The 22,894-nt window shown below is 43.2% G+C and overlaps 1 protein-coding gene across 3 annotated transcripts in view; it reads right to left on the reverse strand.

Moving 5' to 3' along the window:
• The window catches only part of NFYC (nuclear transcription factor Y subunit gamma), a 30,545-nt gene extending 10,333 nt beyond the window's left edge, over positions 1 to 20,212 (reverse strand). For 2 of the 3 annotated variants that reach the window (XM_059488897.1, XM_059488895.1), the window contains exons 1-5: positions 15,119 to 15,242; positions 8,837 to 8,946; positions 5,898 to 5,969; positions 4,163 to 4,276; positions 2,926 to 3,021 (exon numbers count right to left, since the gene is read on the reverse strand). In XM_059488897.1, coding sequence (XP_059344880.1) covers positions 2,926 to 3,021; positions 4,163 to 4,276; positions 5,898 to 5,969; positions 8,837 to 8,938 — 384 coding nt within the window. In that variant the 5' untranslated portion in view covers positions 8,939 to 8,946; positions 15,119 to 15,242. Of the gene's footprint in view, positions 1 to 2,925; positions 3,022 to 4,162; positions 4,277 to 5,897; positions 5,970 to 8,836; positions 8,947 to 15,118; positions 15,243 to 19,995 lie in introns of those variants that run through there. The other variant, XM_059488896.1, reaches the window with a different exon arrangement.
• Positions 20,213 to 22,894: the final 2,682 nt, after the last annotated feature.

Consider the following 22,894-nt stretch of genomic DNA (forward strand, 5'->3'; position numbering starts at 1 on the left):
AACTTTGAGCCTGGCTCTGAGGGCAAACATCATCACAACCAAACACAACATTTCCTACTCCTGCAGCTCCCTGTTATTCCCATTCCTCTGAAGGAAGGAATAATAATAATAATATTCAATATATTCAAATATATTTTCACCAGGCAGGTGTGCAATGAAGCAGAGCTAGGGCAGCTCTCAGCCCAGTCCTTGGGTTATTTCTGGAGAGCTCCAATGCCCAATTCCAGCTGAATCCTGGAATAATGAAGGCCACTGAGACTCCCCTGAGCATTTATTGCAGGATGCTCAATCCTGTTTGCAGGAATGGCTTTAAATCCAAATTTGCTTCCACTCCTCCTATCCCAGCATCTGACATCTTTTATTTCCAAGCTGGAGCTCTCAGAGCAACACAACATCAGGATTTTATTTCCAGCTCCTCCAAAAACCAACACTGCTTTGTCAAAGAAGAGATAAATACAGATTGTAACAGCAGGAAAAATTAAAAAAAATTAAAATAAATCCAGCTTTTCCACAGGATTTTCTTTGTAAATTCCTAATCTGCATTTTTACATTCTCCATTTAACTTTTGCTGCTGGAAAAAGCATTCCTGGTGATCACAGATGGCTGAGGAACATCTCCCCAAACCTCCTTTCTCATTTCCACCCAAAATTCCCAGGATTTCCTGGCTGGGATGGATCAGAAATTATCCCAGATACTGGAAAACACTCCTCAGGTGCTCCAGGAAAATTCCTTGGATTCCTGAGCTTGGATGTTGTGTAATCACAAGGTCCTGATGGGAATCAAGCAAGGAGAAAACACAGGGAATGCTCTCCCTGCTAAAAATACAAAAGTGCAGGAATGAGGCACCTCAAGGATAATAAAAAAAAAAAAATAAAGTGGATTTCCAGTGCCAGAATGGAAATTTCAGTGGTTCAAACTGTAAGAGAAGTTTTTGTCTTTTAATTAACACCAAACTAATGAGTTTGGGAGGAATCATGAGGATTTCTGTCGATATTTCTATTTTATGTTGAGTTCCCAGCACACCTGGCATGCTGATTTTAACCCCAGGAGCAGCAGGATGGATTCTCCCAGATTTTGGGACATGGAAAAGTGTTTTCATTATTTTCAACAAAATTTCCAATGCCAGAATGGAAATTTCAATGATTCCAACTGTAAAATAAGTTTTTGCCTTTAATTAACACCAAATTATTGAGTGTGGGAGGAATAATGAGGATTTCTGTAGGTATTTCTATTTTATGTTGAGTTCCCAGCACACCTGGCATGCTGATTTTAACCCCAGGAGCACCAGGATGGATTCTCCCAGATTTTTGGACATGGAAAAGTGTTTTCCTTATTTTCTAGACCTTCTGGAAATCAGGATGGGAATTTAAAGCCAGCTCAGGGCAGCATCCCAAAAGAAGAGGTGTGGATTTTATTCCCTCCCTTTATTGTCACTCAGGAGCAGCACCAGCCTCCAAAATCCAGCTCCAAATGGGAATGCTGCTCTGAACACACACAGCAGACAGAATTTTCCGTGTTAGCCAGGATTTAGAGTGGAAAAGGGGAAAAAAATTCAATTTTAGAAACAAACTTCCAAGCCAAGCTGTTCCACAAGGTCCCAACTCCCTCAGATTTTTGGGACAACTTAAATTTGTCCACACTGCAAACCTTCAGAAGCAGCAGAAAGGAGTTGTTTAAACAATAATTTTTTTTTTTTTTTTTTTTTTAATTATTGAAGGAGCAGAATTCCCCAAACCTTGAGGGGATCCCAGAGGTTTTATCCAGCAGGGAAATGTGCAGGAAGGGGGTGAGGAACCCCTGCAGCCCAGCTGAGAGCAGCAGCCTGCTGCTGTAAACATCCGACTGAAAGCTCCTTCCAGAACCTTCCAGCTTCCAGTCAAGGATGTTTACAGAGGCACTGACTGCCCCAAAGCATGCAGGAAAGGGATTTTTCAACCCAAAATGTACAAAATTTAATTTTTTTTCCCCAATAAAATCCTTCCCACTGGCTCCATGTGGGATCAGAACTGTTCAGGAGTGGGTTTGGGTCGTTGGTCAGACTGGTGTGGTCTCCACTAAATCTTTATTTCCATAAAAACCCAGTGGGTTTTAGTTTTATTTATCAATTTTTATTGAAGAATTTAATTTTTATTTAAGAACTTAAGAACCTGAAATTTAAGGATTTAAGAACCTGAAATTTAAAAATTTGAAAACTTGAAACAAAAGAATTTAAACATTTGAAATTAAATAACCTTCTTTAAATTAAAGAATTTAAAAGCATGACGTTAAAGAATTTAAGAACTTGAAAGAATCTAAGAATCTGAAACTAAAGAATTTAAGAACTTGAAGTCAAAGAATTTAAAAACATAACATTAAAGAATTTAAGAACACGAACTTAAATAACTTAAAACCATGAAATTTAAGAATTTAAGAACCTGAAATTTAAAAATTTAAGAACTTGAAACGAAAGAATTTAAAAACTTGAAATGAAAGAACTTATGAACCTTCTTTAAACTGAAGAATTTAAAAACACGACAATAAATAATTTAAAAACTTGAAATTAAAGAATTTAAGAACTTAAAATTTAAGAATTTAAGAACCTAAAATTTAAGAATTTAAAAACTTGAAAGAATTTAAAAACTTGAAATTAAAGAATTTAAGAACCTGAAATTAAAGTATTTAAAACCATGATATTAAAGAATTTAAAACCATGAAATTAAAGAATTTAAGAGCTTGAAATTTAAGAACTTTAAATCATGAAATAAAGAATTTAAACCCATGAAATTAAAGAATTTAAAGACATTAAATTAAAGAATTTAAGAACCTGAAAACCAGAGGAAATAAAACAGAGAAGAACAAACCTCATGTTTAAATCTGTGTTGTTTGATCACCTCTGTTTTCATCAGAGGGTGAAAGGACAAAAATTGCAGAATTTTTGTTTCTCACCTGCCTTTTTGGAGGCTTCAGCTCATCCCTGGGGACAATATCGATCAGGAAATCAAACTGATCAAATTTGGTGATTGCCATGGCAATGTCATTCCTCTGCAACAACAAAAGGAAAAACTTTCCTCAGCTCCTGGAGGAATTCAGGGTTTGGCACTGGATAAATGGAATTAGAGGTGTTTAAAGCTGAGGGGAAAAAGGGGGGAATGTCTCCTGCAGGTCCCAGCTGGTGGAAATTCAGTTTTGTGCTGAGCAAAGCCACTAAAATGTGCAATAAAAAAGGTTTTTAGCAAGTTTAGCCCAGTTTAATGGATCCCAGTCATGGGTGCCTGCCTCTAAATCAGCAATTCCTGCCCAGGGACAGAAGAGCTGATGTGGGCATGAATATCCAAATTTTTCCCTGACCTGAATTAATGGTTGTTACATTTTCCAGTAATTCTGCTTAATATGTAAGACTAAAAGTGAAAACCTCCACTTTTTTTTCCATAAAATGACCTTAATAATTATATTTTACTCTTTAAGAGTTACATTTTACTATTCAACCATTAAAAAATTGAGTATTATTGAGGAAATAGATTCTCCACAAGACCCAATGGATATTATTGAGGAAATGGAGTCTCTACAAGACCAAATAATTTGTATTTTGTTTCATTTTTATTTTCACCTCCACATTTCCATCACCACAAAGCGAACCTCTACAAATTTAGCTCACAACTAACAACAAAAATCAACCAGAAATTCAACAGCTGCAGCTGCTCCAGCAGGTCACTATCAGCTGAGACATGGAGATTTGTGTTTGGGCGGGTTTATTTTAATTAAATTAACAAAAATACTCTTTCAACTGGGCAGTTCTGTGTACAAAACATGGAAACAAGGAGTGGGGAAGGGATTTGGGAGCTCCTTTACCTTGCAGGGTCTGCAGCTGTGCCAGCAGGTTCACCATCAGCTGAGACATGGAGATTTGTGTTTGGGTGGGTTTATTTTAATTAAATTAACAAAAAAAACTCTTTCAACTGGGCAGTTCTGTGTACAAAACATGGAAACAAGGAGTGGGGAAGGGATTTAGGAGCTCCTTTACCTTGCAGCTGTGCCAGCAGGTTCACCATCAGCTGAGAGATGGAGATTTGTGTTTGGGCGGGTTTATTTTAATTAAATTAACAAAAAAACTCTTTCAACTGGGCAGTTCTGAGTACAAAACATGGAAACAAGGAGTGGGGAAGGGATTTGGGAGCTCCTTTACCTGCAGGGTCCTGCGTTTGTTGTCCTCTGTGTGGATCCAGGCTCGCAGGGTGAGCTCGGTGATGAAAATCTGAGCAGCTTTTGCAAACAGCACAGGGGCTTCTGCACTGATCATCTGCCACAAAATCACATTATTGTCAATTTTACCACTCAATTCTAATGGTAAAAAGAGGAATTGCATTGCCTGAGCGGAAATTGGGTGGTTCAATGGGAATTTGGGGGAATTTTTACCTCAGGATTTCCTCGGGTGTGACTGAGTTAAGATTATGGAAGCAGAGTTTTGGGTATCTAAAATATTCTCTAAAAGACATGTTTGTATTTTTTTCACCAAATTTCCTTTTCTTAAAAAATATCTGGCTCCAGTTTATTCTCCGGGTATCTAAAATATTCTCTAAAGAGAAATGTTTGTATTTTTTCCATCAAATTTCCTCTTCCTTAAAAAATATCTGGCTCCAATTTAACTTAAATGAAGGGGGAGTTTTTACCTCAGGATTTCCTCAGGTGTGACTGAGTTAAGATTATGGAGGAAGAGTTTTCAGTACCTAAAATATTCTCTAAAGAGAATTGTTTGTATTTTTTTCACCAAATTTCCTTTTTAAAAAATATCTGGCTCCAATTTAATTCAAATGAAAGGAGAGTTTTTACCTCAGGATTTCCTCAGGTGTGACTGAGTTAAGAAGAGTTGGGTATCTAAAATTTTTTCTGGGTATCTAAAATATTCTCTAAAGAGAATTGTTTGTCTTTTTTCCACCAAATTTCCTTTTTCTTAAAAAACATCTGGCTCCAGTTTAACCCAAATGAAGCAGTTTGGTTATCAGCTGCCTTAGCATTAATGATTATTAATTAATCTTTAAATAGGAATATTCCAGACAGGCCAGAGACTTTCCCTGCTCTTTCACTGTGCCTTAAAATCTTATTTTTTCCTTTTATCATCACAAATTTGGCTTTTTTCTCTGGTTCAGACACTGAGTTGGGCCCTCAGAATCTGGGAATCTTTCTCAGGGAGTTTGAATAGAGAATTTTCAGGATCTCATTTAAATTAAGGGATGTCCTGACGGGAGGATGGTGTCACACTGAGGGGGAAAAAAAATAAAGAAAAAAAGACAAAAAATTCTCTTTTCCCTCAGGAATTAAGTGACAGTTTTCCAAATAAAAAACCAGGGATGAGTTTTCATCAATTTGTGTGTCCTTGTCATCAAAATCCCAAATACTGGGATCAAACCCAGGTTATCCACCTGAATTGCTGCCTAATTTTCCATAAAAAAAAAATTTAAAAATGGCACAAATTAAAGTGATGTCAATCTACTGGGCTCAAACCCAGGTTATCCACCTGAATTATTTTTCTTTTTCCATAAAAATGGAATTAAGTGGCATAAAAATAATTCTAAATCTTTGTGAGAGAGGAGAAAAACAAAGAAGGAACTTGAGAGGAGACAGTTAAGCATTAGGGAAAACAGGAAATAGCCAGAATTATTTTTGTATTTATTATACCCTTCAAGTGGTATTTATCACAAGAAAATAAAACTGCAAAATCAAAATCAAAATCTCAAATATTTCTGCTTTCCCAGCTCAGTTTAATTAGACAAGGCAAAGGGAATTTTGCTAAAAAACACTTTAAAAATAATAATAATGAGAAGAATAATGAAACTCAAGGAACAAAGGGTAAAATATCCAGGAAAGGGATCATAAATCCTTTTTTCAGGATCATAAATTCCAGATAAAAACCCTGAATATACCTTCACATCTTCATCCAGCTTCATGATCTTCTTAATCCGAGCCAAGGGCAGCTCCTGAACCCTGAAATCTTTCTGCAGAGAGATTGGAGAGACTTTTTACTGATATTTAATTAAAAATAAAGGTCAAAAAACGTTAAAACAATCAGTGTTTTGTAGAATTGATGATTCCAGCATTGGGATAATTTCCTTTTATCCCTTTTCCTTTCTTGCCTCAGGGACCAACACAATTAATTTTAATTTTAAAATGTTAATAATAAACAGAAGAAATTTCAGGATTTGATTCCACGGAGTTGGGATCTTTTCCTGTGATCTCTGTTCCTTCCCTGCCTCAGTTCCCAAAAATCAGAGACCAATACAGGAACAATTTTAATAATAAACAGAATAAATTTCAGGATTTGATTCCACAGCATTGGGATCTTTTCCTGTTATCCCTTTTCCTTCCCTGCCCTCAGTCCCCAAAAATCAGGGACCAACACAGTTAATTTTAATTTTAAAATTTTAATAATAAACAGAATAAATTTCAGGATTTGATTCCACAATATTGGGATGATTTCCTGCTTCCCTCAATCCCCAAATATCAAGGGAACATCCACAGGAGCAATTTTAATAATAAACAGAATAAATTTCAGGATTTGATGATCCCACAGTGCTGGGATCTTTTCCTGTTATCCCTTTTCCTTCCCTTCCCTCAGTCCCCAAAAATCAGGGACCAACACAGTTAACTTTAATTTTAAAATTTTAATAATAAACAGAATAAATTTCAGGATTTGATTCCACAATATTGGGATGATTTCCTGCTTCCCTCAATCCCCAAATATCAAGGGAACATCCACAGGAGCAATTTTAATAATAAACAGAATAAATTTCAGGATTTGATGATCCCACAGTGCTGGGATCTTTTCCTGTTATCCCTTTTCCTTCCCTTCCCTCAGTCCCCAAAAATCAGGGACCAACACAGTTAACTTTAATTTTAAAATTTTAATAATAAACAGAATAAATTTCAGGATTTGATTCCACAATATTGGGATGATTTCCTATAATGCCTTTTCTTTCCTTGCCCTCAATCCTCAAATATCAGGGACCAACACAGGACCAATTTTAATAATAAACAGAATAAATTTCAATAAATTGATGATCCCACAGTGCTGGAATCTTTTCCTGTTTTCCTTCCTGCCCTCAGCTCCACTCCCAGTGACTCCAGAGCAATAAATGGATCCCAGAGTTGAAAATGAAGCTGCCCATCCTTGATAAGCTGCATAATAATAATAATAATAATAATAAAATCCTTTCATGTGGAGATGAAACTCCAGCTCCCAAGAATTCTCTATGCTGAAAGAGGAGAGTAATTAATTCTGGTTATGAATACAAATTTCTACATCTGTTTCTTTAATCAACTATCTGCACACAGAAAAAAAAAAAAAAAAAAAACAGAAAAAAAATCAGGAAAAAAAAATCAGCTTATCCTGGGCCTGGTGGATTTGGGGTTTATTAACTTTGAAGTGCCTGGATTGGACTTGGAGTTCTTTTGTTTTCAGCTGCATTTAAAGCATCTTGATGTGATTTAAAATGTGATTTTTGGATCATAGGAATGCATCAATCTCCCTTCAAAAGTCATTTTTATTATGTGCTCTTGTTCCTACATCTCTTGTGGAGATGGAAAAAAAAAGAATTTCCTTAGTCCAGTTGTTAATCTCAACCTAAATGGGATTTTTTAATTAAATATCTTTAATTTAATAACGTACCTGATAACACATTTGGAATTTCAGTGATTTCAACACTTCAGGGCAGGATGAGGCTTGGAGCCTAATTTTTCTCCAAATCTAAATATTTTAATTGGGATAGTGGAATTCCCAAGGCAGACTTGGAATGGGTTCTATTTTAACTCCAAACTTCCCAAAGAATTTAATTTCACACTTCTAAGGAAGACTTGGAATGGTTCTATTTTAATTCCCAATTCCTGTGCCCAAGGAACAGGGATAATCCTGATGATCTTTTCCAAACTAAACCATTCCATGATTTTATTTGCTACAATTTGCTACAATTCCATCACCATTGTTTTTGGGTTTTTTTGAGATTCTTGGCTGAGGGATTATTCCTCACTTCCTAAACCCATAGAAGCTCCCAATTTCCCAGATCCCAGAGCAGGAAGCTGAGATTTTTCCCATTTTTTCTGGGAATATCCCAGCCCTGGGGATGCTCATGGTTCTATTTTAATTCCCAATTCCTGTCCTGATGATATTTTCCAAACCAAACCATTCCATGATTTCATGACCCTACTACAATTCCATCACCATTTTTTTGGGTTTTTTTGAGATTCCTGGCTGAGGGATTATTCCTCACTTCCTGATCCCCCTATCCCATAAAACTCCCAATTTCCCTGATCCCAGAGCAGGAAGCTGAGATTTTCCCCATTTTTTCTGGGAATATCCCAGCCCTGGGGATGCTCCTGGTTCTATTTTAATTCCCAATTCCTGTCCTGAAGATATTTTCCAAACCAAACCATTCCATGATTTCATGACCCTACTACAATTCCATTTCTATCCCCCCTGCCTGATTATTCCTCACTTCCTAACCCCCCTTATCCCATAAAACTCCCAATTTCCCTGATCCCAGAGCAGGAAGCTGAGATTTCACAGGGATTTTTTCATTTATTTTTTTGGGAATATCTCAACCCCGAGGATGCTCATGATTCTATACAAATTCCCAAGGAACAGGGAAAATCCTGATGATCTTTTCCAGGCTAAGCCATTCCATGATTTTATTTGCTACAATTTGCTACAATTCCATGTCAATTTTTTTTTTATTTTTTGAGATTCCTGGCTGAGGGATTATTCCTCACTTCCTAAACCCATAGAAACTCCCAATTTCCCAGATCCCAGAGCAGGAAGCTGAGATTTTTCCCATTTTTTCTGGGAATATCCCAGCCCTGGGGTGCTCACCACGGTGAGGTTGCGGATCTCCTCCATCACCCGTGGCCAGAAGCTCTGCAGGCTCTGCTGGGCATCGCTGTTCCCCGTGCCAAAGCCACCATCCGTGGACATCCTGGCACCTGGAGAGGAGAAAACCAGGAAAAACCCATAAAAACCAGGAAAGAAACAGGAGGAGGAACAGCCAGGAGTGGTTTCAAACTGATGGGTTTAGGTTAAAGATTGGGAAGAAATTCCTTCCTGTAAAGGGTTGGGATGGATTTCCCACACAAGCTGTGGCTGCCTCATCCTTGGAAGTGTCCAAGGCCAGGTTGGAGCCATGGAGCCATGGATCCATCCATTCCTTCATCCATTCATCCATGGCTTGATCTATGGATCCATCCATCCTTCCTTCTATCTGTCCATCCATCCATCCATCCATCCATGGATGTGTCCATCTCACCATGGATCCATCCATTCCTTCATCCATTCATCCATGGATTGATCTATGGATCCATCCATCCTTCCTTCTATCTGTCCATCCATCCATGGATCCCTCCATGGATTTATGCATCCCTTTGTCCGTCCATCCATCCATCCATCCATCCATCCATCCATCCATCCATCCATCCATCCATCCATCCATCCATCCATCCATCCATCCACGGATGTGTCCATCTCTCCATGGATCCATCCATTCCTTCATCCATTCATCCATGGATTGATCTATGGATCCATCCATCCTTCCTTCTATCTGTCCATCCATCCATGGATCCTTCCATGGATTTATGCATCCCTTTGTCCATCCATCCATCCATCCATCCATCCATCCATCCATCCATCCATCCATCCATCCATCCATGGATGTGTCCATCTCTCCATGGATCCATCCATTCCTTCATCCCTTAATGCATCCATGGATCTCTATGGATTCATCCATTCCTTTGTCCATCCATCCATGGATCCCTCCAAGGATCCATCCATCCCTTTGTCCATCCATCCATCCATCCATCCATCCATCCATCCATCCATCCATCCATCCATCCATCCATCCATCCATCCATCCATCCCTTTGTCCATCCATCCCTTTGTCCATCCATCCATCCATCCATCATCCATCCATCCATCCATCATCCATCCATCCATCCATCCATCCATCCATCCATCCATCCATCCATCCATCCATCCATCCATCCATCCTGTCCATCTTTCCATGGATTCATCCATTCCTTCATCCATCCATGGATCTCCTCATTGGGATTCACCCAGCCTGGATTTGGGTGGTTCAGCCCATCCCAGCACAGCTGGAATATTCTGGAAGGTTCCTCAAGGATTATCCAGACCCTGGGCACCCCCAGAGTGGTGTCCAACCATTCCTGGTGCTCTGAGAACCTTGGGAATGTTCCCATTCCCTTGGAAAGCTTTTCCATCATTCCCTACTGGCAGGGTTGGATTTTTGGGAAGGATTTTGTTTCCTTCAGAGTTGTGTCCATGGAGCTCCTCATTGGGATTCTCCCAGCCTGGATTTTGGATTTTGGGTGGTTCAGCTCAGCTGGAATGTCCTGGAAGGATCCTCAAGGATCATCCAGACCCTGGGCACCCCCAGAGTGGTGTCCAACAATTCCTGGAGCTCTGGCAGCTTTGGGAATGTTCCCATTCCCTTGGAAAGCTTTTCCATCATTCACTGCTGTTTTTTGGGAAGTTTTTTCCTTCAGAGTTGTGTCCATGGAGCTCCTCATTGGGATTATCCCAGCCTGGATTTGGGTGGTTCAGCCCATCCCAGCATAGTTGGAATGTCCTGGAAGGTTCCTCAAGGATCAACCAGACCTTGGGCACCCCCAGAGTGGTGTCCAACCATTCCTGGAGCTCTGGCAGCCTTGGGAATGTTCTCATTCCCTTGGAAAGCTTTTCCATCATTCCCTACTGGCAGGGTTGGATTTTTGGGAAAGGTTTTTTTTTTCCTTCAGAGTTGTGTCCATGGATCTCCTCATTGGGATTCTCCCAGCCTGGATTTTGGATTTTGGGTGGTTCAGCTCAGCTGGAATATCCTGGAAGGTTCCTCAAGGATTATCCAGACCTTGGGCATCCCCAGAGTGGTGTCCAACCATTCCTGGAGCTCTGAGAACCTTGGGAATGTTCTCATTCCCTTGGAAAGCTTTTCCATCATTCCCTGCTGTTTTTTGGGAAGTTTTTTCCTTCAGAGTTGCGTCCATGGATCTCCTCATCAGGACTCTCCCAGCCTGGATTTTGGATTTTGGGTGGTTCAGAACATCCGGAATATCCTGGAAGGATCCTCAAAGATCATCCAGTCCCTGAACCCTAGGAGTGGTGTCCAGACCTTCCTGGAGCTCTGGCAGCTTTGGGAATGTTCCCATTCCATTGGAAAGCTTTTCCATCATTCCCTGCTGTTTTTTGGGAAGTTTTTTCCTTCAGATTTGCGTCCATGGATCTCCTCACTGGGATTATCCCAGCCTGGATTTTGGATTTTGGGTGGTTCAGAACATCTGGAATATCCTGGAAGGATCCTCAAGGATCATCCAGACCCTGGGCATCCCCAGAGTGTTGTCCAACCATTCCCAGACCTCTGAGAACCTTGGGAATGTTCCCATTCCCTTGGAAAGCTTTTCCATCATTCCTTCCTGGCCAGGGTTGGTTTTTTGGGAAGTTTTTTTCCTTCAGATTTGCGTCCATGGATCTCCTCATTGGGATTATCCCAGCCTGGATTTTGGATTTTGGATGGTTCAGCTCAGCTGGAATATCCTGGAAGGTTCCTCAAGGATCATCCAGATCCAGGCTGGGAGAACCCCAACGAGGAGATCCATGGACACAGCTCTGAAGGAAACAAAAATCTTCCCAAAAATCCAGCAGGGGATGAGAGAAAAGCTCTGCCAGAGAAGCTGTGGCTGCCCTGGATCACTGGAAATGTCCAAGGCCAGGCTTGGAGCACCCTGGGACAGGAGAAGATGGAATTCCCTTCAACCCAAACCATCCCGGCATTCAGGAAAACCACGATTCACCTCCAACCCATCCTCTCCAGGCAGGAAATAATTTTATTTTTTCCAGAAAAAGAAAAAGCAGGGAAAGCTGAAGCTTTGCAGATCCCAGGAACATCCCAACAGCTGCAGCAGATTTTCCACCCACCAGAGCACGACACCTCTGGCAAACATCAAAACATCAAAACTCCCAAATCCTGACAGAACCTGCGAGGGTTTCGCTTCGTGGAGAGCAAAGGAAGCGTGAAGGAGCCTCTGGTTGGGATTTTTTGGGTTATTTTTTGCTTTTTCTGCTTTTTCTGGGAAGGGGGAGCAGCCAAATGGAGCTGCTTGGAAAATCTCAAGAGAAAAATCCCAAATAAAATCCCAAAATCTCAGAGCTTGCAATTCCAGCCTGAGTAATTTCCTTGGGAAATCACCAGGTCCCAAGGGAGGTGGGATGGGGAAAATGCCCCCATCCAGTGAGGACAAGCTTTAAATTTTTTAAATTTCATTTAATTTAAATGTGATTTTAAATTTTTAACAAGTTCCCCCTGTGTAAGTAGCAAACAAATGTAAAATTTTCAAATATTTGGAAAATTATCCAAATATTTAAAAGGATTTGCAGACAGGGAATGTCACTGCCCATCCAGTGAGGGCATTTAAAAAATTATTTAAAATTTAAAAATGATTATTAAATTTTTTTTAATTTAATTAAATTTTAAACATGATTTTAAATTTTTAACAAGTTCCCCCTGTGTAAGTAGCAAAGAAATGTAAAATTTCCAAATATTTGGAAAATTATCCAAATATTTAAAAGGATTTGCAGACAGGGAATGTCACTGCCCATCCAGTGAAGGCATTTAAAAAATTATTTAAAATTTTAAAATAATTATTAAAAATTTATTTTTTTAATTTAATTCAGCTGTAAATGTGATTTTAAATTTTTAACAAGTTCACCCTGTGTAAGTAGCAAACAAATCTAAAATTTTCAAATATTTGGAAAATTATCCAAATATTTAAAAGGATTTGCAGACAGGGAATGTCACTGCCCATCCAGTGAGGGCAGTGGCACAAATTTTAATTTTTTAAAATTTAATTTAATTTTAAATGTGATTTTAAATTTTTACCAAGTTTCCTATGTGTAAGAAGCCAAGCAAATCCTAAATTCCCAATATTTGGAAATTTATCCTGCTCCGATTTGAGAAAAAAATAGAAAATCCAAGAAAATCCCTTCAACTTTTGGGAATAACTCCTAAAAAATCTCTTTTTTTATCTCCCAGGATGCTCTGGAAATGTCCTGAAGGGTTTTTAACCCTCTGAAATAAAAATTAAATTATTCTTGATCATAATTAAAAAGTTCCAGGTTAAAATTTGAGGAGGAATTAAAAATTGAAATTTATAGGTCAAGCAAAGTGCTGGGAAATGAAGGTGGAAAATTAAATTTAGAGAGAATAAAACTTAAAAAATCAAATTTATATAGGGAATAAAGGTTAAAAAATCAAACTTCTACAGAATTAAATTTAAAATTAAACTTCTGGAGAATAAAGGTAAAAAATCCAAATTATAGGGGATAAAATCCAAATTATAGGGGATATAAAGTTAAAAAAATCAAATTATAGGGAATAAAACTAAAAAAATCAAATTCATAGGGAGAATAAAAGGAGAAAATCAAACTTTTAGAGAATAAAATTAAAAATCAAACTCCTAGAGAATTAAGTTAAAAAATCCAAATTATAAGGGATAAAATTAAGAAATCAAACTCATGCAGAGAATAAAGTTGAAAATCCAATTTATGGGGCAAATTTTAATATAAAACTAAAGAAATCCAACTCATATAGAGAATAAAACTAAAAAAATCCAAACTCACTCCTTAAAATGGGCCCTTCCTACCCCTCCAAAGCTGGAAAAAATAAAAAAAAACCCGAAATGATAATAAAAAAAAATTAATAAATAAATAATTTATTTGTTAATAAATCCATTTCCAGATTTCTTGCTGCTCTTGACCTAAAAAGATCGAGCAGAACTGATTATTCCTGAAATATAAAAGCAGCAAAATACTCCAAATTTTGGGTGGAATTAAGATTTTCATTTGAATTTTTTATTCTGTAGGTTGCTGAATACACTGCCAACACTTAAAAAGCTGGATAAATCCCAATTTCTAGGGAAATTAATTATTCTAGGGGAAAAAAGAAATTATTTTTTAAGGAAATAAATTGAAATTTCTTCTTTTTGCTTCAAGATGCTGACAATGACCTTCATGCTCACGGGGAATTCTCCAATCCCCACAGGCGGCTCCAGAAGTTCCTCCAACATTCCCTAAATTATTAAAATCTGATTTTTAGGGATATTTCTGCTCTTATTTCCTTCTTTATTGAAAGTGTGATCATGTTAAGTAATAAAATAACTCCGGGATGAGGCACTGGCAGCGTTAATTTGGAATTAAATCCCAAACTCAAAGCTCAGCAGAGCCTGACAGGAGGCAAAGCTCAGCCTCAAGGCCCTGCACCCTCACCCTAAAACCCTTCCATGAAGTTTTAGCAATTAATTATTATTAATTACACAAAGCAGCGCTTTTAACCTCAAGAAAGAGAAGAACAAAATGTGATTTTTCAGATTTGTCACCCTGGGAAGAGCAGCAACACCCACAGAGCGCTCACAAACCCAACTTTAATCCAAACCGGGACTATCCCCATGTCCTTGATGCCCTCGGCTCCGTTTTTTTCCCTTCTTCTTTTATTTATTTTTTTTAATTTTATTTTTTTTTTCGGTCCAAAGTGCCGCAAACAAACTTTGTCCTTCAGAGTGCCGGCTCGCAGCGCTGGCATTTCAAGGTCACTCGTGCAGGCCCCGCTCCAAGTTGGGGCTGAGCCGGGGCCGGCAGCGGAGCGCGCCCGGCCCGGGGCTCACCGGAACCCCTCAGATCCTCCGAGCCCCGCTCCCCCCGTGACCTTCGGTACCGATTTCCCCACTAAAACGACAACAAAGAGCCGCCAGCACCGCTGAGGGGTTCGGGGGTGCCGCGGCTCCGCTGTCGCCCCCCGGCCCCGCGGGGTGATGGCGGCCGGGCCAAGGGCACCGCGGAGCCCCCGCCGCGCTCGGGGCACCCCCGCTGCTTTGTCCGCCCCCTCCTCAGCGCTGCCCTCACGGTGTTACCGGCGATGCGGGAGGCTCGGTGCGGAGCGCTGAGGGTTGAACCGCTGAGGGTTTAACCACGTCCCGCCGCGCCCCCCCCCCCCACCCCGCACCGGCACGCACGAGCATCCCCCGCCGCCGCGGCCTGGCCCCGGCGCACGGGCCGCCCTCCCCCGCCGCCGCCGTAGTGGCGGCGCCCAGGACTCACCGCCGGCCGTGCCCGCGGCCGGGGGTTCCCCGCCATGGCTTTGTCTTTGAGTGACCCCGGGAGCCGCCGGGGCGCCCCGGGCCGGGCCGTGCCCGCGGCCCCTTTAACGGCGGCGGCCCCGCGCGCCCCGCTGCGCGCGCCCGGCCCGCCCCGCGCCCGCGCCCATTGGCTGGGCGCCCCGCGCTCGAGCTCTCCCATTGGCTGCGCGCCCCGCGGTCGAGCTCGCCCATTGGTCGGCGCCGCGGCGCAGCCTCGCCGGCCGCTTCCTGCTTTAAAGTTACCTTGAGCGGCGGCCGCAGGGGTCAGGCAAGCCCCGCCCCCCAGCCCCGCCCCGATTGGCCGCCTCGCCTCCTATTCAAACGCCTGAGGAGGCGGGAGTGGACGGCCGCTGATTGGGCGGCGCGCCTGTCACTCACGGCGGTTCCCGCCACACCTTCCCGGCGGGGCGCGGGGCCGCACGTGCTCCGAGCCCCGAATTCCTGAAATTTTGGGAATTTTGGAGACGAACCAGCCCCAAAACCCCTCCCAAGGAGGAGCAGGTGACACTGGGACAGCTCCAGGTGGACTTGGGATGTCCCCAGAGGGAGCTCTGCCAGCCCCGTGGGATGTTGTTCTTCCTCGGGGTGAGGAGGAACTCGCTGTGGTTTATTATGAATTAATGTGTGGGTTATTATGTTAATTTATGAATTTATGGCCGCTGTTCCTCGGCCTGACCCTGATCAGAGCCTGCCTCCATCCTCTGCCACCCTTTTGCAGATATATTATATTATATTATATTATATTATATTATATTATATTATATTATATTATATTATATTATATTATATTATATTATATTATATTATATTATATCTATCCCCTGATATTATATATATTATAATATTATATATTACATAATATTAATATTACATTAATTATACTATATTACACTATATAATGATAGTATAATATATTACATTATATTATATATTATTTTTATATATTTCCTGATATATTCTATTATGTATCCTATTATATATTATATATTATATATTATATATTATATATTATGTTATATATTATATATTATATTTACATATTACATATATATTATATGTTAGATATTACATATTATATATTACATATATCTATTATATATTATATATTACATATTATATATATATATATTATGGGATATCTCTAAATGCAGAAATCCCAATTTTATCAACATCACCACCATGGATTTCCAGCTCTAATTCCAAACTATAATTCTATAATTTCCTGCTGACAGGATTATCCAAGGAGAAAAATATTGGGAAGCACAGCCAAGCCCTGCAGATTAAATCACTCTGAATCTGATAACGAGGAGAGATTAATTTAAAAATGAATCTTCCTGATGATTTGGGGGAATACAATTGGTTAAAACATGGCCTTAAATAAAAATAAATACACTGTGTTCTCTTCCTGTGGCATTCCTGAGATAAAAACAGCCTGGAAGCTGTGGAATTCTGACTATTGGAGTTATGTAAGGCACTTTGGGTGGAATGAAAAACAAATGCAGCACCTTTCCTGCAAAACAGGGGAATGTCTGCCTGGAATTGTGGAATTCTGACTGCCCAAACACATTTTCCTGGGCCCTGGCACATCCCAGGGGTCCTAAAGCTGCTCCCAGAGGGTTTAATAATTCTTCGTGGCAATAAAAACCCCAAATTCATTTTGGGAAGCTGTACAGTAAAGGGTTTATTTGTGGGGGGCATAAAAACTCCAAATTAATGATGGGAAGTTCTGCAGTAATGGGTTTATTTGTAGAGGGATAAAAACCCCAAATGAATTTTGGGAAGACCTACAGTAACAGGTTTATTTGTGAGGGGGAAAATCTCCAAATTAATTATGGGAAGTTCTGCATTAACAGGTTTATTTGTAGAGGGATAAAAACCCCAAATAAATTTTGGGAGCCCTACAGTAACAGGTTTATTTGTGGGGGATAAAAACCCCAAATAAATTTTGGGAAAACCTACAGTAACAGGTTTATTTGTGAGGGGGAAAAACTCCAAATTAATTATGGGAAGTTCTGCAGTAACGAGTTTATTTGTGATGGGGGAAAACCCCAAATGAATTTTGGGAGCCCTACAGTAACAGGTTTATTTGTTGGGGATAAAAACCCCAAATAAATTTTGGGAAGACCTACAGTAACAGGTTTATTTGTGAGGGGGAAAAACCCCAAATTAATGATGGGAAGTTCTGCACTAATGGGTTTATTTGTAGGAGGATAAAAACCCCAAATTCATTTTGGGAAGTTCTACAATAAAAGGTTTATTTGTGGGGGGAAAAAAAACCCCAAATTAATTTTGGGAAGTTCTACAGTAAAGGAGTTATTTATAGGAAGTTCTGCAGTAATGGGTTTATTTGTGGGGGATAAAACCCCAAATAAATTTTGGGAAGTCATACAGTAAAGGGTTTATTTATGAGGAAGATAAAAACCCCAAATTAATTTTGGGAACCCTACAGTAATGGATTTATTTGTGGGGGGATAAAAACCCCAAATAAATTATGCAATAATGGGTTTATTTGTAGGGGGATAAAAACCCCAAATTAATTTTGGGAGTCCCTACACTAAAGGGTCTGTTTGTGCAGGGTAAAAACCCCAAATTAATTGTGGGAATCATACAGTAACAGATTTATTTGTGGGGGATAAAAACCCCAAATAAATTTTGGGAGGCCCTACACTAAATGGTCTATTTGTGCAGGGTAAAACCCCCAAATTAATTTTGGGAGCCCTACAATAACAGGTTTATTTTTTGGGGGATAAACTCCCCAAATTAATTTTGGGAGGCCCTACATTAAAGGGTTTATTTGAGAAAAAAAAAAAAAAAAAAAAAAAAAAAAAAAAAAAAAACCAAAAAACGCTAAATTAATTTGGGAAGCCTAAAGGGTTTATTTCAGTCATTGCAGCTGCTGCTGTGAAATCACACAGGGTTTGGATTAAATTTGGGAATGAATTTTTTCTTGGGAGGGGCTGGGATGGAATTCCCAGAGAAATTGGGGTGCCCCTGGACCCCTGGCAGTGCCCAAGGCCAGGCTGGCACAACCTGGGACAGTGGAAGGTCCCTCCCAACTGCAACTATTCCATGAATTACAGAAAAAACTTCTGGGAAAAAAAAGGGGAGAAAGGAATGTTCAACCCCCTGGAGCTGTCACTGAGGCACTTCCAGGAATTCCTGGGATCCTGTCCCTGCTGTGACACTGTTGTCACCACAATGCCCAAGCGAGCTGAGGCTGTCACAGAGCATGAGGACAAACACACCCAGCAGGAACAGCCCAGTCCAAAACCAAAATCTCATTTTAGGAAAATCCTAAGGAAAGGCTCTGATGTTGGCAAGGAAGTTTGATGGTTTGGTTTGTAGGACTGGAGGAAAAAGGGAGGAGCTCATGAGCTTTGAATTGTGCATGCTCAGCAATGGAGACAGGGAAGATTTATTCCCAAATCCATGGAAAATGTTCCACTCACTAAAAAATCACTCAGAAAAATCACCGAGTGCCACTCCTGCCATAGCAGGGACATCTTCCATTGTCCCAGGGTGCTCCAACCTGGCCTTGGACACTTCCAGGGATGCAGGGGCAGCCACAGCTGCTCTGGGAAATCCATTCCAGCCCCTCACCACCCTCACAGCCAAGAATTCCTTCTTAAATTCAAATTAAACCTGAACATCCGAGCTCCTCTTTACCCGCTGACTTCTCAGGATCGCAACCTGCCTTGGAATCACAGAACCAGGAACGCTTTGGGTGAAAGAGACCCTAAAGCTCATCAGCTTTAAAGCCAAAGGCTCAAGGCTTTATCCACCTTGGTTTGGACCCTTCTAGGGAGCACATCCCGTGTGGAGGCCCGGTAAATCCCACCGGGAAAACACCGGGAGGCCTCCGCGCTCTGTTCTGCCCGCCGGCCGTGGGGCAGCGCGTTCCCCGGACACTGCCAGCCCTGAATCCCGGTTGTCAGGCCGGGGTTCCCGGGCACTGCCAGCCCCGAGTCTCGGCTCTCGAGCCGCGGGTTCCGGGCGCTGCCAGCCCCGAATTTCAGCTCACGGCCCGGGCATCCCGGGCACCGCCAGCCCCGAATCCCGGCTCTCAACCCGGGGTGTTCCGGGCACTGCCAGCCCTGAATCTCGGCTCTCGGGCCGGGAATCCCGGACACTGCTAGCCCCGAATCTCGGATCTCAAACCGAGGGGTGCCGGGCGCTGCCAGCCCCGAATCTCGGCTCTCAGGCCTGGGGGTTCCCGGGCGCTGCCAGCCCCGAATCTCGGCTCTCAAACCGGGGGGTCCTGGGCGCTGCCAGCCCCGAATCTCGGCTCTCAAACCGGGGGGTCCTGGGCGCTGCCAGCCCCGAATCTCGGCTCTTAAACCGGGGGGTCCTGGGCGCTGCCAGCCCCGAATCTCGGCTCTCAAACCGGGGGGTCCTGGGCGCTGCCAGCCCCGAATCTCGGCTCTTAAACCGGGGGGTCCTGGGCGCTGCCAGCCCCGAATCTCGGCTCTCAAACCGGGGGGTCCTGGGCGCTGCCACCCCGAATCTCGGCTCTCAGGCCGGGGGTTCCGGGCTCCGCCATTCCCGAGCCCGCCCGGGCCTGCCCCGGCCCCGCCGGCCCCCCCCACCCAGCGCCCGCGCGGGACAACGGTCCGCTCGCTGTCCTCTCCCCGGTCCGCACCCAGCCAGCCAATCAGCGCCCACCTCCCCGCGCCCGCCTCCCCCTCGCGGGCCAATCAGCGCGCGCGCCGCGGCCCAGCCAATCGCAACGCGGCCGTTGCTGAGGGGGGGCCGCAAGGACCCCTCGGGCCGCCCCCGCCCCGCGCCCCCTCACGGGCCGCCGCCGCCGCCTCCCCCCCGCCGCGCTCCCCGCGTACTCACCGGGGCGGCCGGCGCCGCGACCTCCGCCTGCTCCGCCCGCTGCCCGCGCTGCCTCCGGCGCGGCCGGCGGGAGGCGGGGGGGGGGAAAAGGGGGGCGGCCGGAGCGGAGTGAGCGCCGAGCGGCCGAGAAACAAGATGGCGGCGGGGCCGTGAGGCGGCGGGGCGGAGGCTCCGCCCTTTTTTTGTCGTTCCCCCCCTCTCCCGTCCCTTCCCCTCCCCGGGCTGGGCCGCGGCGGCGCGCGCGGGCGCGTGACCCGGCGGGGATCTCGCGAGATTTGCGGTTTTGGGCGGGAGTGGGCGGGGGGACCGTGAGGGACGGGGACGAACCTGAGGGATCGTGAGGGACTCGGGCACACCGGGAGGGACGGGGACAGAAACAGGGACAAACTATGAGGGACGGGGACAAACCTGAGGGATAGGGACGGACGGGGACAAGCCTGAGGGACCGTGAGGGACCGGGGCAAACCGGGAGGGACAGGGACAGAAACAGGGACAAACTGTGAGGGACGGGGACAAACCTGAGAGGGACCGAGACAAAGAGGCAGAGACAGGGACGAACCTGAGGGATCGTGAGGGACGGGGATGAACCTGAGGGACCGTGAGGGACGGGGACAGACCTGAGGGACCATGAGGGACGGGGACAAACCGGCAGGGACCGGGACAAACCGAGAGGGACCGGGACAAACCTGAGGGACCGGGAGGGACCGGGACAAACCTGAGGGACCGGGAGGGACGGGGACAAACTGAAGGACAGGGACAAACTTGATGGACGGTGAGGGACAGGGACAAACGATGAGAGACCAGGACAAACCGTGAGGGACCAGGACAAACGTGGAGGCATCTCAGGAGCGGCAGTGCCTTGAGAGGCAGCCAGACTCCTGTTCTGTCATAGATCTGTCCTGTCCTAAACCCCCATCTGTCCACCTTTAGGCCTCGTATTTAGTTTTGCAGTGTTTTTCCTGCTTTATTAAAAAAATAAAAATAAATACTGTGATGTTTTCCAAGCTTGTTTGCTTCTCCGTCAAGTATCCTCGTAATAAATTGCGTGGTAAATAAACTTGTTAAAGATGTTGCATATAAATGCTTTCTGTGTGTGAGTTGCAATGAACTTTTTTTGACACCAGGATTTGGCATTTTCTGGGAATTTTTTTTTAATAGGAGTTAGTTTGAAATGGAATTTAAATATATCCAGTGTTCCTGAGTTGACTCACTCTCAGCGTCCCATTATGTAGCTTAAGTATATCTGCCCACAAAAGAAAAAAAAGAACTATTTTACATATCTGGGAGACCACAGAGTTCTGATTGTTCACACTGTGGGAGAAAAATATTCCTGAAATCGACTTAAATAGATAAAGGAATTAGAGATGCTTTTTCTATCTAAGTGGAGACTCGAGGAATCTGATAATCAGGAAAAAAACCCAAAAGCAGCACCAAAGGGAGGGGAAGAAAAGGCTGCCTTGATGTTCCCCTGAAATTCTTTAGTTCTGGAATGAGATCCAATGGGAATAATGAGGAAAATTAGTGAGGGGATTTATATTTTCATGAGGAAAATGAGGGGATTTATATTTTCCTTTAAACTTTTCCTCAAAGCCACAGAGGGCTGGAGCTGCTGCCTCATTCCCAGCCCCTCATTTGGGAATTGCCTTCTCCTTTCCTGCAGGGATCCCATCCCAAAGATCCTCCAGGATCCCTTTCCCTGGGGCAGTTTCATCCTGTGGATCCTCACAATTCCAGGGAGGAACCCAAGGAATTTATTCATATATATATATGTGTGGTCTCTGGAATCTCTGGAATTCTGCTTTAATAGATTGAGTCAATTAATAGACCAATAAAGTAATTTTTTGCATTTCCAACAGAATTTTTTTGCTTTTTTGCACATCCATTTACCAGCAACTCCACCAGGGTATCCCTGGCAGTGCAATCCCAGAGATCATCCGGAGACATTCCAGTGAATCCAGATTTTCTCCTGCCATCCTGGAGCTGCTTCAAGCCAAAGTCTGTGCCCTGCTCCTGCCAGCTCTCCCAATTCCCAAATTTCCTGGCTCCAGGACACACTCAGAGGTGATTCATGCTTGCCTCAGGATTTTTCCCATTAAAAAAATTCACTTTTCTTTAGGAGTGACTCCATCTTTTTGCCTCCTCATTGTCCTTCTGGTGGCCCAATTTGCAGCCTGGCCAAGTTTCTTTTTTTAAATAGCGTTTTTAATGTCATTGTTCAGGTTATAAAAATAAAATCCCTTTGAAATATTGGTTGGGATGAGAAAGGAAAGGCAGATCCCACGGGGCTGCTGCACTTCCAGTCACCCTTCCCAAAATTGCTGGCTGGGTCTGCCCTGCTAAAGGACAAAATCCCATTGCCTGCAAGCACAGGGATTTGGGATTTGTGGGTTTTGTGGAAGAAATGGAGGAAATGGGACAAATTTCTGTGTCCTCCGTGGGCTGGGAGCTCTGTGCTGGCACTGGAGTGGGAAATGTCTCACAGCGAAATTCCTGCAGTTTTATTGGAGCTCTTGAGCCCGAGGGCACTTGCAAGGCAGCCAAGAGAAATAAAAGTCGGGATCGTGGAGTGGTTTGGCTTGGAAGGACATTCAGGATCATCCAATCCCACCTCCTTCCCACTATCCCAGGCTGCTCCAGCCTGGAATTGAACCTTTCTCAGGATGGGGCAGCTTTCCTGGAAATCCTTAAATCTGCTCCACTTTGGGGTTGTTTTGGTTTTGAATTCCCGAATTTCTGAGCCATTTCCTTCTGATCCATCCCCACAATTCCCTGGGAAAAGCCTCATTTATTAATTAATTACCCAGCCCTGCTGCTGCTGCTGCTGCCAGGCCCAGCTGTCAGAGCACCCAGCTCGCATCCAGCCCCTCTCCAGGGATTTCTGGACAATCCCCCCTTGCTC

Source organism: Ammospiza nelsoni, chromosome 25, assembly GCF_027579445.1.
Source record: "Ammospiza nelsoni isolate bAmmNel1 chromosome 25, bAmmNel1.pri, whole genome shotgun sequence".
Classification (NCBI taxonomy): domain Eukaryota; kingdom Metazoa; phylum Chordata; class Aves; order Passeriformes; family Passerellidae; genus Ammospiza; species Ammospiza nelsoni.